Source organism: Papaver somniferum, chromosome 4 (assembly GCF_003573695.1).
Source record: "Papaver somniferum cultivar HN1 chromosome 4, ASM357369v1, whole genome shotgun sequence".
NCBI lineage: Eukaryota > Viridiplantae > Streptophyta > Magnoliopsida > Ranunculales > Papaveraceae > Papaver > Papaver somniferum.
Window position 1 is genome coordinate 76846235 of NC_039361.1, and position 16239 is coordinate 76862473.

The window sequence follows — 16239 nt, forward strand, 5'->3', positions numbered from 1 at the left end:
TGAGCCTTAGGTGATAAAACCTAATTAATTATGACGGGATGAGGGACCGACCAAGGGGTCATCAAACCATCCCTGGGTGGTCATAGGATCGAATGACGATCGTTTTATGAAGTTCTAAAATTATTTGGAAGAGTTTTAACCTAATATGAACAAATTAGGTCAAATGAAGAAAATATGTGGGATCGGACTTTTGCAAGCCAAGGAGCCAACCTTGGTCGATCAAGGTATATGATCGCGTCACCAAAGTGTTCGTGTCTCAGTCCTGAGAATTTTGATATTTTCTGATGTGCATTTGAGCAATCATTTTGGAAAATATGAAGAAATCAGGGGTTTTTGCTGAAACTGAGGAAACTTCATGAGATGAAGGAAAAATAATAATAAAATGAAGGAATCATGAAGTATGGGACCGACCATGGTCAAGGCATGGCCGGCCGGCCAATTATCCGGGTCCCATAGCATTTTTCCTAATTTTATTATATTTTCATGATATTATGAAAATATCATGAAATCAAGGAGTTTATTCAAATAAAGGAATTTTCCTTGAAGTGAAGGAGTTTCCATGAGATGAAGAAAACAAATAATATAATAATAATAATAAAATAAGGGCGTGCGGAACCGTCTTGGGCATGGTCGACCGGCTAGGGCCCGGTCCCGTGATTTTTTCCTAATTTTATGTATTATTTCCATGATTTGAAAGAATTTTCATAATTTGAAGGAAATACCATGAAATCAAGGAATTTCATGGGATCAAGGAAACATGAAAATAATAATAATAAAATAAAGGGTGTGTGGGACGGGTTAGGGCATGACCGGCCGGCTAAGGCTCGGTCCCACGAGTTTCCCTAATTTTATCTTATTTTTTCATTGTTTGAAGGAAATACCATGAGATTAAGGAGTTTTCATGAGATTAGGAAATAATAATAAAATAATGAGGAATCATGAGGTGTGGGACCGTCCATGACTAGGGCATAGCCGGCCGGCTAGTAGACACGGTCACACAACACCTTTCTCAATTTTATATTATTTCTTTGATGCGAAGGAAACACCATGGAACTGAGGAGTTTCCTTAAAACGAAGGATATTTGTTCAAATGAAGGGATTTTCATGAGATCAAGGAAAATAATAAAAAATATGATAAAATATAAAATTGGATGTGGGACTGGTCACGGCACGACCGGCCGGCCGGTGGGCCCAGTCCCCCAGCGCCTTGGTTAATATTTTATTATTTTCTTTCTTATTTTGCATAGGTTCATTGTCCCGTCGTGTTTTGAGAGGCTCGTTCGTGCATTCAGGTGCTCGTTAGTGCATTATTGTTGAGTACACTTGCATCATTTGGATCGGGGCTTACTCGAAGGTAGCTCAGATGCCCGTACGCTGAATATTTATTACTAACCTATGGAGCTTTGTTGAGAAAACCATGAATTGAAGTAACAAAATATTATGAAAAACATTGAATATTTTTTCAAGGATTCAGTGAGTGAATCTAATGATTTAGGAATAATTAATTGATGGCTCTATACTTGTACGATCGTCTAGGAGTATTAATTATTCAGAAGTTGAGTGATATGAGCTTGTTGAAGCGTCATATTTCTTCTATACAGTCAGGGAAAACATTGTTACATCCTGAAGACGTTATTGCTCTATACTAGCAGGCAAGCTGTCTAGGAGCCGTCTAATCTTGCGATTCTATATGGAAGTGATCACTGAAGTTGCTCAGTATTCATGAGATATTCCGTTGCCTCAGATGAGAGACTACACATCTACATATACTCTAAGAGACAGTATTCTCAGTCAGAGATCCCGTGGCATGAGTTTTCACGCTTCCGATAAGAGACATGAGCCTCAATACTCGTCTGATTGCTAGATCAGGAGCATATATAATTACGGGTTTACGATTTTATCGCTTGTCGAAAATCCACCATCTACAGTTAGAAACCATTTCTGAATTATTTTCAGATCATAACCAAAGATATTGTTTCAGGTACAATGGATTGGTTTAGTTTGTTTGTTATATGTTAGTACGGTTTCAGTGGTTTTTATTGTTTTTTTTATGTTTTCACCTGCAGACATATGTATGCAAATTTCAATAAATACTACAAAGGTACAAAGCTACGTGACATGGTACGCAATGCTGCACTATGTTATAAGGAAAGACATTGGAAAGTAAGTCCTTGAACAACATTATGTTATTTGAGATTCTTATATTTTTGCCTTGGTTAGTTCATAATGTTACTTTTATGACTAGGTAAACATGGATGAGCTTTTGAAGTTGTCTCCAATAGCAGCAACATATATGATGAGGGAACTTCCAAAACAGTGGTCTAGGGCCTTTTATGACCAGTCCACAAGCTCTGAGCACACTAACAACAACTTCTGTGAGTCCTTCAACAACATGCTTGGCCCAATGAGATACAAGCCCATTTGTAATATTGGAATGATGTATGGTCAACTCATTATGGGTATGTTTTATAAAAGAAGAGCCGAGGATGATAAGTTGGAACTTGGACAGTTGGTGCCAAGTGTTTTGAAGTTGATCAAGAAGATGCAGAAATGCGCAGGTCACTTGAGAGTTAATGGAGCAGTTTATGGCAGGTTTGTATGAGGTGAAGACCATTATAACCAATTATTTGTTTTAAGTTGATATTGTTGACAAAACTTGCAGTTGCATTCAGTGGCAACTTAGAGGAATACGTTTCCTACATGGTATATGTGTATTGATGGATATGAGAACCAATTGGGCTGAGTAAGTTTTCTTACATACTTTGTTTTTGTTTTTTTCATATATAATGGCTCTGTTTCAAACTGAATGGGTCTTTTATATAATGGGTTTTTTATTGCAACATTAACGATTTTGTGTTTTTTGGTGGCAGTTATTGTAACAACTGTTATCTGGTTGATGCTCTGAGAGCTACTTATGCTCTTGAGATGGGTTTATTACTAGGAAGAGAAGAATGAGATGAGGTAATTAACAACTTTACCCTTACTATACATGACCTTATATGTAATTTACATTTTATTTTGGAATCTTTCACTTTATGGAAAATAATTCTTTAATAATTAGGGTTTCCTTCTTTTCCATTTCTTTTATCTCTTATCTCTTTCTCTTCTTTTCTCTTGTTTCATTGTGCATCCAGAGGACAGTTTCAAAATGAGACCTCCTATTGACATCAGAAAACCAGGAATACCATGTAAGAAAAGAAAGAGAGATTATGATAAAGGTCACACAGAGAAGAAGGTTAGAAGTTGTACAAGATGCAAGTTAATTGGGCATAACAAGAGAACATGTGTGGGTGCACCTGTTGGATCTAATCCAAAAGGAAAGAGGCAGAGAACCATGGTTCAAGGAGGATCTCACTCCACTTCTTATCCAGATCCAGCTGAACTTAGTATTAGTAGTAGAGCTACAAGAGGAACAAGAGGGATATGAGTTGCTTCATCTTCATATGTTGCTGCTGCATCATATTTTCAACCTACACAAGCTGTTGCATCATCATAAAACACAACAGGTGGTAGAGGTTCAACTGGTGGTAGAGGTTCAAGAGGAGGTATAGGTTCAAGAGGTGGTAGAGGAAGGTCTGGCAGTGGACTGTAGGTGCATCAAACACTGTCATAGAGCATTGCAGGTGTTGGTGGTCTGACTCAAACACTGTCTCAGACTTTCACAATTCTAAAACCAAAAGGAAAGAAGGTTACAATTACTGCTACTTAATAAGTGGATGTTGTATGTTCTTGATTATGGTTTTTTTTTAAGACTACTTTTGTTACTTCATATGTTTGCAACAGTTGGTTACTTATCTTTTGGATGGTGAACTCACTTTTATTATGATCTTAATGTTAATATGCTGTGTTATGTTTGGATGGTGAATCTCATGAAATGTTCTTTTTATTGAAACCATAGCTCATTTCATTTGTATATCTTCTATTTGCTTGCATAATTCTTTCATTTTCAGTGATGTCTGTTTTACATTGGATTTTGCTGCTTTGAAGACAGCATCAGAGAACCATTGAAAATCAAGACAGTTGGAGCATTTGAGGTAAGCAATGTTATAGTTGTGTACATTGTGGCAGAAGAAAAGCATCACAGTTCCCTTACACTTCTTCTTCTTGCAGGGTCGGTTCTTCCATGGAAAATTGTTGTGCATATGGATATTGTCACCACAAGCAAAGCAGGAATGTGGAGTTGGAAGTTGAACTTTCATTGCTCTTTTTTGGTTTGTGGCATCTGCAAACCACTCAAAGTATGAGCAGATGGAGCATCTCAGAACTTCTCAGCAACATGATTTTCAGTTTCAGCTTTCAACAACTTTCTAACTCCATTGCAAGGTACATTCTTACACCTTGAATATATCCATGGACAGTCAATAGGATCATGCATTCCAATCTCACATAAACAACAAATGATTTTGATGTTGCTTGATCTATCAACTACCCTGCTGCTGCTTGCATCATTTGAATTGCTGCACATTTCACTTTTGCCTCCACCCATTTTTTCTTGTTTGAACATGCTATACCTTTTGGTTGTTGGAATTGAAAGATGGGTATGAATGTGTGCAGGTGTGCAGGGTATATAAAAAAAAGTGAAATTAGACTGTTGGGAACGGTCTGATTTTCTGTCCACCATTTTTTCTGCCACGTCATCCAGCTGCCAAACACGTTATCGACAGGTTAACTCCAGTTAACTAGGTTGATTTAGGATATAGGCATTTTGGGGATATTTAACACCGTTTTTTTTTTTTGAAAAACAGTTATGTAGATCAAACCATGACTATTTTGTAGATGATTAACAAAAGTATGATGAATTTGTAACCGAATTAGAAAAAGTATGACCATTTTGTAAATGGCCCTTTTCTTAACATGATATTGCTCTTCTCCAACCAAAAGATCACTACATCCAAAAATAAATAAATTTATTAGTAGTGGAACGAGTGGACATAAAAAATAGTAGTGGAACGGCTTTGAAACAGACTTGGATAACTTAACGAGATTTCTAACCTCGGACGCCGACGCTCCATGGTATATTTCTAATCAGATTGCAAAAATCAAGTATAGGTTTACTCAAATTCAACAATATACTATTAGGCACGTCTACAGAGAAGAAAATCAAGCAGCGGATGGTCTGGAAAATCGATCGGTTTATGATTGCTCTAACGGGAAGCTTGCAACAACAGTGTGGGACAATGTAATCCCCCCACCTATAAGTTCTATTGTGATAGCAGACTCTATGGGCGTACAATTCCTACGTGTAATCTCAATTTAACTTAATAAAATACATGCTTCAAAAAAAAACAAAAAACTAATCAATAGAAATCGTAGCAGTAAAGGTTGTTGATTCATATGGCCGATTCTTTCATGACTTTAAGCACAACGACCCAACTTTCAACCGAGATTTGTATTTGGAGATTAATCTTCTATGCTTATGTTGCTAGAGCAAACGTGCGTGATAACGTCTTGTGAATAGGGAATGAGACAGAAAATAGAGAGCAAAAAGGAGAAGAATTCTTAATATTATGTGTGTCGAATACAATGTTTAAGCCTCTATTTATATTTATATAGATAGAAGACTTGGCGTCCAAGATGTGTAAATCCTAAACTTAGACACGAAGGCCATCTTAGTAAATAAACTTGGTTTATAACATATATGGGTGTAGTGGATTTATAAAAATTAAAATGAACTACCAAATCGTAATATAGTTGAAAAATCAGGGTCATCATGTTTTCCTTTTGGAAAAGAAAAAACATTCATAAGTTGAGGTGGTGAGCGGTGGGTGTACGTATGTGGTGGCGGTTCTGGTGCTCAGTGGTTGTTTGAGCAGGTAGTAAGTGGTGGTGGTGGAAAAACATATGCCATGTTGGAAAAAAAATATCCATAAGAAACTCATGGTAAAAGCTGAACAAAGATCTATTCTTAGAGCTCCTGGACCCACCATAAATAATTTCTTAAGTAAAATAAACAAATAATACCTTAAGTAAAAAAAATCAGGATGAGACAAAAGAAGATTTTCGTACGTCAAAGTGAATAAGTAAGAAGACAACTGTTGGTTTTGTTCATGTCACAAAAGGTGGTGATTGTTAGGTTTTGTTCCATTAAGTTAAACATTACTTGGGGTGTTTCCCAAGTTATGTGGTTTCCTAATTGAGTGGTTTATCTAATTTAGTTAAAAAGTTAACCTAGAAAGTTCTTGGGGGACAAGTTTACGTGACCTGTAAAAGTACCCTTATGGTTAAAGTTATAGATATCTTCTTCTTAGAGAGTCTACAAATTAGGGATGGCCATTTGGCCCACTCAAACCCATCCCGGCGGGTTCCCTCCCCGTTTGGGTATACCCTCACAAATGAGGATTGGGTTGGGTATGGATAATACCCAAAGCTTAAGCCACGGGATGGGGAGGGGACCTTACCCGCCCCATGTCTTCCATATTATAGAGGTTTAGACTTTTATACAGGAATTTGTATTGAACTTTTATACTTCCACCACTTAGTCAGGCTTTCTTTCATTTATTATATTCTTCATCGTTCTTGTATATTCATTCTTTTGATCTTTTGTTGCTATCAGGCACGTTCTCTAAAAATTAAAATACAGAAAATGAAGCAGATAATGAAATGGTTGACGTGGACGAAGATATAATGAGAAAGAAAAAAGTAGAAAAAGTAATAAGTCATTTACAATTATTTTTGTTCACTTGAAGATAATTTTCTGAATTTAAAATTTTAGAATGAATTGTTCTTTCGATCATAATTAAGTTTTGATTATAAACAAATTTATGTTTAGCTCAGTATTACTGGTAACCCACAGAAAACCCGCCCCATATGGTTATTTTCCATAACCGCCCACCCCAATTCATGTGGGTAATAGGGTGGGTATGGGTATTTGTTTTTATGAACGGGGTAGAGACTGGGATTGTTATACCCACCCCGTGACCGTCCCTACTACAAACGCCTGTTTGTAAGAGAAGAAAAGAGCAGCTAGAGCAGCTAGAGTTCTTATTGTTAGAGAACTTTGAGTGACTAGTTCTTGCGAGGTAAACAAAGAGTTAGTGAAATTTTTTGTTTGTTGAATTGTTTCTTGTTTCTTCTTAGTTCTCTAGAATGTTATTAAATCATTAGAACATCTTACTCGAGACAAACGAATAGTAATGTTTCTATCTTAAAGGAAATCTCTAGAATAGTAATGTTTCTATCTTAAAGGAAATCTCTATTGGATTCTACATGAACGACGGGAGTTCTAAGTGAGATCCCGGAAAGTAAAACATTGTGACTGCTTTCATTCAAATAACTAATCAATGTGAATAAATTCAAAAACCTGTTTAAGCATATTAGCAACTGCAATGTGTATTCAGTCTAAGCATAAATCTTCAAGAAATAAATAAAAACATAAATAACAATCGAATAAAATTATTAGTTTGAATGGAAAACTGAAATGGGACTACATAAACTAGGAGAAAGCAGAAAGACCATGTGTGCTTCTTCCCGTAATCAGCCATCCTGCCGCTAGGTTGTTATTGACAATGTGCATAAACTCGTCAACAGAATCAAATTTACTAGTTTTAGCTCCTTTAGGAATGAAGGTTCAACTGATAATCCATGAATATTATCATCATCAGCAATACGACGGTTTGGGTCTTCATTCATCTTAGTTTGAAAAATACTAGGATAGGTGCGGGAGCATTCCACCACCTTGAGATGTTTCTTTTGCAAATTGAAGAATATAAGATAATCCCCATTAAACCAATACAATAATACCTGATCAGAGAAAGCCAATATGCGTGTAGGAGGTGTAGCGGCAGAAGTGTCAAAGTACCAACAGAGAGGTGGTAGCAAACCTTCCTGATCCTTAATCTGAGCACTGAAAGTCTCCCTGGTCCATACTTGCTTGTCCTTGTCCTTCAACACATACATATGAACCTTGTAACAACAACAACAAACACCGGTCTGATAATTACACCAATGGCCGCAATGATCATTGCTGGATCTTGTTATCCTCTCACAACGTGCAATACAGGGGTATCCTTTAAACTCCATGGTCAACTACTAAATACTGACCCTCATGCATTGCTGTTCCAAGAGTACATTCAGTCGGGAGTCGAATGAAGTGAATCTTCTCATTGTGGAGGTCGAACGAGAGCAACATTTCAATCTTGTCATTACTATTACCAACTTTATTTTTCGTCCTCCAAAAGAGATCACCCCCGCAAAAGGTGGCTTGCCTCCATACCAGTCTTGGAACTCCGGTGACCATTCGACGAAGAAAAGGAGAGGAACCCGGTGGTGGTGAGATATCAAAAGTACTAGTAATTATCTTTCTCCATGAAATAGTTCCCAATGTAATGACCATACAAAGAAACTCTGCCGTTGGCTTTTGAAGCAAAAATAATTACAGTCTTGTACACTTGTGATAATGAATCAAAACCAAAGCCATGACACAAGTAGATGTATCCTCCAGTAGGAGGTATATAAGTGAGGACAAGTGATTCACACCTGATTGGGTTAACAATAGTTATTGAACCAGAAGTATCATTAGGCGCACTAGCTAGTTTCATACATGCTAAACCATTGCAAAATCCTACTAGCTCATGTATTTCATTGACATCTAGAGCTGAGAGACATCTAATATCCACCATTTCTCCTTCTAATACACTGGAAAAGTAAACGCTTTGGATACCACCTCTCAATACATTAAACATATTAAAAACTAGAAACAATTTATTTTTGTTTTGATTATAATGAATCACAGAAAATCTTGAATCATTAAGGATCGAACTGTACCATAACTTACTGACGCAAGAGAATCTTGCTAGAGTCTTGGCTGGTAATCTCGTCATAATACTCTCAAACGTCAATTCATCAGGAAGATTTTTACATATCCTTCCCTCTTCGTGCTTCTCTGCTTCACCATCAATTTCGTTTCTATTTTGTACAACAGCTGCTCTTTCCATCCAGTTCTGCTGCTCCTCCTCTCCTCCTTGATCAATTTTTCTCAAAATTACTCTTTTTTCAACAAGTTGTTTCCTTTTTTTCAGATTGACTCCTCTTTCCTTTTCCTCTTCTCCTTGATCAATCTTTTTCAAAATTGTTTTGTTCTCAACAAGTTGTTTCCTTTTTTTCACAATTAGTCCTCTTTCGTCCTCTTCTTCCCTTTGATAATTATTTATTACAATTGCTCTTTCAAGTTGGTTCCTTTTATTCACAATTACTCCATTTTCCAGCTCCTTTTCTCTTAGATCAATTTTTATTTCCAATTGCTCCAGTTTCTTCATCAGGCTGTTTTCTTCTACTTCGTTTTCCCAAAAATCACTCCTTTTATGATGCTTGGTTGCTCAGCATCATAAAGATCTGGCATATATATATACATACATATATGGAAACCCCTAGCTGTACAGGAATTCGGAAACCTTTATAAACTGCAACATTTTCTAAATTTTACTTCAAATTCCTGAAATTGGTTAACCCTAGAGGTACCCAATGTTTTTAAATAAGAAAGCACCGATGTTGTACGCATCAGCCTAAATTGGGAGAAGAAGAAGAAGGAAGACGATGAGATCGAGACTGATGTTGTACGCATAAGCCTAAATTGGAAGAAGAAGAAGAATGAGGAGGACGATGAGATCGAGATTGTGATTGGGACCATTGGGTTTACAAAATGTGAGAACCCCAGAAACGGTTTTTTTTTTTTTTTTTATATATATCAAGATTACAGAACAAAGCTCTGTATTTCGGGTCTTTTCCATCTAACTCGTTAATTAACCTAACAAAGGGGCTTCACAGGTAAAACTTAACGTTTAACCCCAAAATCATTGGGCTTTTGACGGTCTAGTCTTGCGCTCCCAGGTCTAGTACTAGGAGGTCCAGAGTTGGCCAATTTAAAGAATATTGAATGATTTTTTGGGACCATAGTTTTATTTTTAGTAAGACATTTAGAAATAAATCTAGGTCATCCCTTATCTAGATGTTTATATTAATACCTAAACTACCCTCCTGATTAATTTTGGGTAATGATTAATGAAATCATTAGTGAAATGATTAAGGTAAAGAAGTAGAATTATTGAGAGAGTAAAATTAGAGAAGATGAAGAAGAAAAACATGGAAAATAATTTTTTTTCCAATTCACTAAGCTTGAGTATTCAAGTGATGATAGCTCATCTGATTCTTCATCTCCATCCTTTCCTAGAGTATTTGTTAATCTTCACAATGATCTAGATATAAGTTATTTCTTAGATGGTGAATGTATTCTTCCACAAACTCAATCTCAAGATGAAAATGATGGATTTTACCAACCACAACCGGAGGAAGAGTATTTGGGTACCCAAGTATACTTCAAACTTAGATAATGGTGGTTGAATTGGTCCAAATATTCATAAAACTGTAAATTTTTATAAAAAAATCCTGCTAGGTTCAGGTAGTTCGGTTAATAAATGTCAAGAACATATAACCGAACACAAAGTTTGGTTTCTTTCTTCAAACACGCAGGTAGCCGAACTTTAGTAATAAGATTTACAGAGGTATGTTCAGTTAGTTCGCAAACTTCAACGCAACCAAGTTCCCAACCGAACTGCAGGTTAAAAGTAACCTAGTATTAGAAGTTCGGCTGGTTCGCAAACTTCAACATATTTTGTGAATCAACCGAACTGGGCTTATATATACATATATGCAATTAGGCAAACGTTCGGTTACTACGAAATTTATTTCTTAGCGAATTAGGTAGAGTCCGATTACGAAGTTTCAAAGGTAGAGTTCGGTTACAAAGAAAACTTAACATTTTTGCGAACGAATCGAACTTTTGGACTTTCATTACTTTCGTAAAGTAAATTTCGGTGATATCCTTATTTTGCGGAGGAACCGAACTTATGGACTTGTGTTGTGCTAATACAAGGAGTTCGGTTAACAGTATTTTTTGCGAATCAACCGAACTCTGAGTTCGGTTAAGAAAAAATTAATTCGTGATAACCGAACTTTTTGCGATAAAACCGAACATTTGCGACGTAACCGAACTTTTCTCTGAAAAAAAACCCTCCATTAAACCTCTCTGCGACTTCCATTTTCAACTCATTTTGACGATTACTTCTCATTTATTCAACCAAAAACGAATGACAAGTAATGGGTTTGTGAGAATATCTTTGTTAATGTTTTTAAAATAAGCTATATATATAGAGAGAGAGGTGGTGGTGGTAATCGGAGGTGGTGGTGGTAATCGGCGGTTGGTGGTGGTGATAATCGGCGGTGGTGGTGGTGGTAATCGGCGATGGTGGGTGGGTGGTGGTGGTAATCGGTGGTTGGTGGTGGTGATAATCGGAGGTGGTGGTGGTGGTAATCGGCGATGGTGGTGGGAGGAGGTGGTGGTTATATATATATATATATAGGTGGTTATTAGGTTGGTTTTAAATTAAATTAGGTTAAGGGTAGGTTAGTCATTTCAACACTTTAGGACACCCCTTATAACTATAGGGAGGGTGGCTTAATAAAACCATGGTCCCTAAAAAATCATTCATTTAAAACGAGTCAGTCTAATTCACAATGATTTAGTCCAAAAGCGTATGTAGAAATTGACGTTTAGTCCCAAAATTTGTGGGCTTTGGACGCTTTAGTCCACTCATCTGAAATCCAGTACCCTCTATTCCAAATAAACCCCGCTCGCAACAGTTTAGTCCAAACATGGACGAGTTACTCCAAATTCTACCGATTCAAAAAATATAAGCTTTTTCGTAATACCCCTAATAACCTTTTAAGCTGTTTCATATATAAAATTTTATTTTGGAATTTTTTTCATTTTTAGATCTGAGAATTTCAGGATAGAGAAACAACGGGGGATACATCGTGTTTTGAAATTAAAGAAGACGACTCTTTTTTCTCCAGGTTAGTGGTTGATCTTTGATTACTGTTTATTGATTTTTCATTGATTATGTATCTTTGATCGACTTATTTTTTATGTTTGTTTTTCTTTTGATTTTTTGGTTACCATTTTAATTTGATTTTTTTGATTGGTTTCTTATTTCTTGTTTTCCATTTTTATGATTAATTTGATTTTTCTTACTATTTTCGATTAATTTGTTTCTAGCTTTAGATTTTGATAGATCTGTGATCTATTTTTGTTTATTTTCTATTTTAGGCTTAATTTGAAGATTAGAGAAACGATTTTGGTAGATTTTTCTATATCTGATTGTTTTTGCTTTGTGATATAAGACCTAATTGTTTCTGCCTTAATTTTTGTGTTTTTCGGGTTCAATTTGAAGAACAATTTTGTGAGTAGATTTCATATGATTTCAATCTTGTTTTGTGGTTTAGAATCAATTAATCGAAGTTTATTTTGACTTGGAGATATTGAATTACATTTTGAACTGTGTAAACGACAAACACTAAGAAGAATATTAACAATTTTTTATTTATTTTACTGTATTAAAAGCACAATTCTTACGTAGTGCTTAATTAGAATAGATTGAATATTCGATCATGAATTGTTCTGGTAAGGTTTTAAGCTAGTTTGGATCATTTAACAGTCACTACATACGTGAACCTAATTTTTTTACTGTATAATTAAACTCCTTGTTCTACATTTTATTGATAACTCTGTAGGCTAGAGGACGCTGATTATGCCGTTTGGAGCGGGAGTTCTTGAACTTCTTTGTGATAGAGATAAGTTATTGGTATAAATTTTACAGTCTTTGTTCATTTGGGAAGCAATGCATAATTGATGTGTACATCTTTGTTCTCAATATTTTATCATTGTCCGACCTCATTGATACATAACATGTTTTATAGGTATGAATGTTGGATTTTCAGGATTTTTGTAGATGTGTACATATTTGTACACATTGTCCTGTCTCGTGGATATATGTTCCATATTTTACGAGTATGGATGTTGGCTTTTCATGTTTTTTGTAGATGTGTACATAGTTGTACACAAGTGTAATAAATACATGCATTTGGTTTTCAATCTCACCCAGTACCAATCACTTGTGCACATGCATCTCAGTGTTAAAAATGGACTTTCAGTCTAAGTTTTATCATAATAAGTTAGAGTTAATTGGACAATAATATAAATTTCGGCATGAAATGTCTAAATGGGAGGGTTCAGTTCTTGTTAAAGGGAACTAGTATTTTAGTCAACTTTTTTGTTAGTTCAGCTTAAACAGTGTAGCTTGTCGTATTTATACATCTGATTGCTCATTTAGGAGAATTTTTGAAATTCGTATTGTCATTTCCATGGTGTTACTATTGTGAGTCCAAGTTAGTATAATAAAATTGGGACCAGGTAGCTCTTACTATCCTTCGATCATTTTTGGTGAGGTGATTACATGTACATGTATAGTTTCTTCTCCCAACACAATAGTTCTTGGTATTCCATCTGCTGACTGGATGTTATATTTCTACTTCAAGTACTCTCCAAAATTTGAAGTTTGGGTACAACGCTGCAACTGGTAAATAGGAGAATTTGATGGCAGCTAGAATCATTGACCCTACTAAGGTAAAGATAGTGTATTGGTGTTAGGAAAATTTGATGGCACCTGGAATCATTGACCCCACTAAAGTAAAGATAGTGTACTGGTGTTTAGGGGGTTTATCATGCCTGAATTTTGACAAGTTGAAACCATATACCAGTTGGATTTTGCTCTAGCATGTTCTGATTCTCATTTATTTAATTTTACTGGATAATGAAGGTATTATAAGTGCATTTTTGGAACTAACTTTCATGACTTGAATAAAGGAGTCTGTGGGAATCAGGTGAGAACTGTTTTTGAAGCAAAATGATCTAAGTTAGTGCTATCGTGTTATCTTGATTATTATGTGATATGATACTTTAAACACTTTCCTTTCCAGTTTGTGCACATTTTGTTATTGAATTGTTAACGTGTACAAAGTTGTACAAATAATGGTTGTTAATGTGTACATAGTTGTATACATGTTGATGTTTAATGTTCACATAGTTAGTACACTTTTTGACTGTTAATGTGTGAGACTGTCTCATTTTGAATCTGATTTTCTTCATTTTTACGATGTTGACTTGTTTTTGAATAAGTGAAATATGCCTAGAGAGCTATGATCCTTCATGAACAAGCTGAACTTGTGTGATAGGTGTACACTTGTATGCTCTGTAATGATTATTTTGTCGGGATCATGTTGCTTTGAGTACATAGTTGTACACGTGTTAATGTTAATGTGTACATAGTTGTACACATACTGATTATTAATGATATATATTACCCTTATCCACCTTTGACATTAATATTTATTTATTTTGGTAACAGGTGTATGAATCATTTGGTCGTAGTTAATGAAGATTGTTGGACATGGATACGATGCAGAGATGATTACCTCTTGATTATTATATTTATAAATGGTGGATGTCACTAGGGTAAGTTTCATTAGCTTCACAATTGAACTTGAAACCTTATTTTTAGCATAGTTCACCCTTGTAATGATGCAGATAATATTCGGTTCGATGATATGTCACACGTCGCACTCGTTAGGTATTTTTGATTTCATATGTTATATATTTAGGGACTCATAAGCTCAAAATTATTTTATTCAATATGGGTAGTGATATTGTTACTTAGGTACACGATTCAAGTTGTATGTGTCTCATTTATATACGGAATTTTATGGGTACGGATGTGCATAAGTTGATTGTTTTGAAGATGTAGATAGTTCTGCAACCAAGTGTACATAGTTGTACACATGATTTTTCTTAATGTGTACATAATTGTGCACATGTTTATTATTTTTGAATTTGCGCATAGTTCCACAACTTTATGTTGTTTTGTTTTTTCCAGATCATTTCATTGGTGTTTTATGTTTTATCATATTGATGTCTAAGAGACATGTAAAAGCTCTTATGGATAAAATCATTAGTCCCACATCCAGGACTCCATTTGGAAGACGAATAACTCAACGCAATAAAATTGTTAGGGAGAAGTAAAGAATACCTATGATGTGCACTGAGTGCTTTAATTACCCCTCCCTTGATGATTTTCTACTCTTCTTGCTTATGACTTTATACTTTTTGTTTTCATGTAGCTTGTTAAAATAGATGATATTATCTTATTTATTTTAAGAATCTAGTTTGGTTTTTACTTCAACACATGTGTCTTTATTTATGCAGGTATGAATAATTTTCTAACATGCCAGTACATGTTCAACATCATGTACACTTTAATTTTCGAACCTGTCAGTAGATGTGCACTATCATGTACACGTATTTTTTGTACCTATAATATACCATGTAAATCTGACACAAGTCTACATTGTAATTCCCAGAGCGATCAGAACCTGTCGAGATTCAGACACAAATCTACATTCAAAACATCATTCACACTAATAATAAGATTAATTCAAGGATTACTATTAATAATACTTGTTCAAGAAAGCTAAGATACATAGTTTCTAAAAGTTTAAGAAAGTTACAAACAATTTAAGCAAGTTTTAAACAGAAATAAAGTTGTTGCTCTCCTACTCGCACGCTAATCTTGGTATTCTTTATCTTCTGGGATATTCTACAGTTTTGGCAGGACCACCAACAGGTTTCTGTAGGTTCTGATGCTACCATCTCTAATAATTATGTACACACCTACAGAAATCAGACAAATCCAACTTCAAAAATTATGAAACTGCCATATATCCATGAGATAGCTTACTAGTGTACTAGTATGTACACCCAACAAATCCAACTTCGAAAATTATAGAATGCGCGACATTCGTACTCACAAAACAAATCATATATCCATGACATAAAATACTAGTGTACAAGCATGTATACACCTACAAAAATCTTACAAATCCAATCTTCATGCTCACACAAGAAAGGTCATATGCCCATGACATGTTACATAGTGTATAAGTATGTAAACCTATAAAAATAACACAATCTAATATTCAAAACCACAAAATAGGTCATATTCCCATGAGATGGTACATCGGTGTACAAGTATGTACACAACTACAAAAATTTAACAAATCCAACATACATGCTCACACAAAACATGACATATGTCCATGACATGACAACAGTGTACAAGTATGTGCACACCTACAAAACTACAACATTCAAAACCACAAAACATGTCATATTTCCCATGACATGATACAACGGCGTACAAGTATGTACACTTCTGAAGAAATCTAACAAAAACAACATCATGCCCACAAAATAAGCCAGACATCCTTGAGCTATAATACATGTGGACAAATCTGTAGACAACCACAACTAATTTAAGAAAAATATAATTCATACTCACGTTACAGTCCATATAC

The 16239-nt window shown here is 35.3% G+C and overlaps 1 protein-coding gene and 1 long non-coding RNA gene across 3 annotated transcripts; both read left to right on the plus strand.

Moving 5' to 3' along the window:
- Positions 1-1835: 1835 nt before the first annotated feature.
- LOC113272714 lies at positions 1836-3427 on the plus strand. Its single transcript, XM_026522514.1, has 6 exons — positions 1836-1981; positions 2067-2163; positions 2246-2592; positions 2663-2743; positions 2871-2929; positions 3135-3427. The coding sequence occupies exons 1-6, from the start codon at positions 1836-1838 to the stop codon at positions 3425-3427; spliced, it is 1023 nt and encodes a 340-aa protein (XP_026378299.1).
- Positions 3428-11795: 8368 nt separating this feature from the next.
- LOC113274008 lies at positions 11796-15257 on the plus strand. Of its 2 annotated transcripts, XR_003322707.1 has the most exons (4): positions 11796-11847; positions 12565-12635; positions 14238-14344; positions 15092-15257. It is a non-coding gene; the product is annotated as an uncharacterized LOC113274008 (long non-coding RNA). The 2 variants fall into 2 exon arrangements; XR_003322706.1 differs by lacking the exon at positions 15092-15257 and having other exon boundaries at positions 14238-14570.
- Positions 15258-16239: the final 982 nt, after the last annotated feature.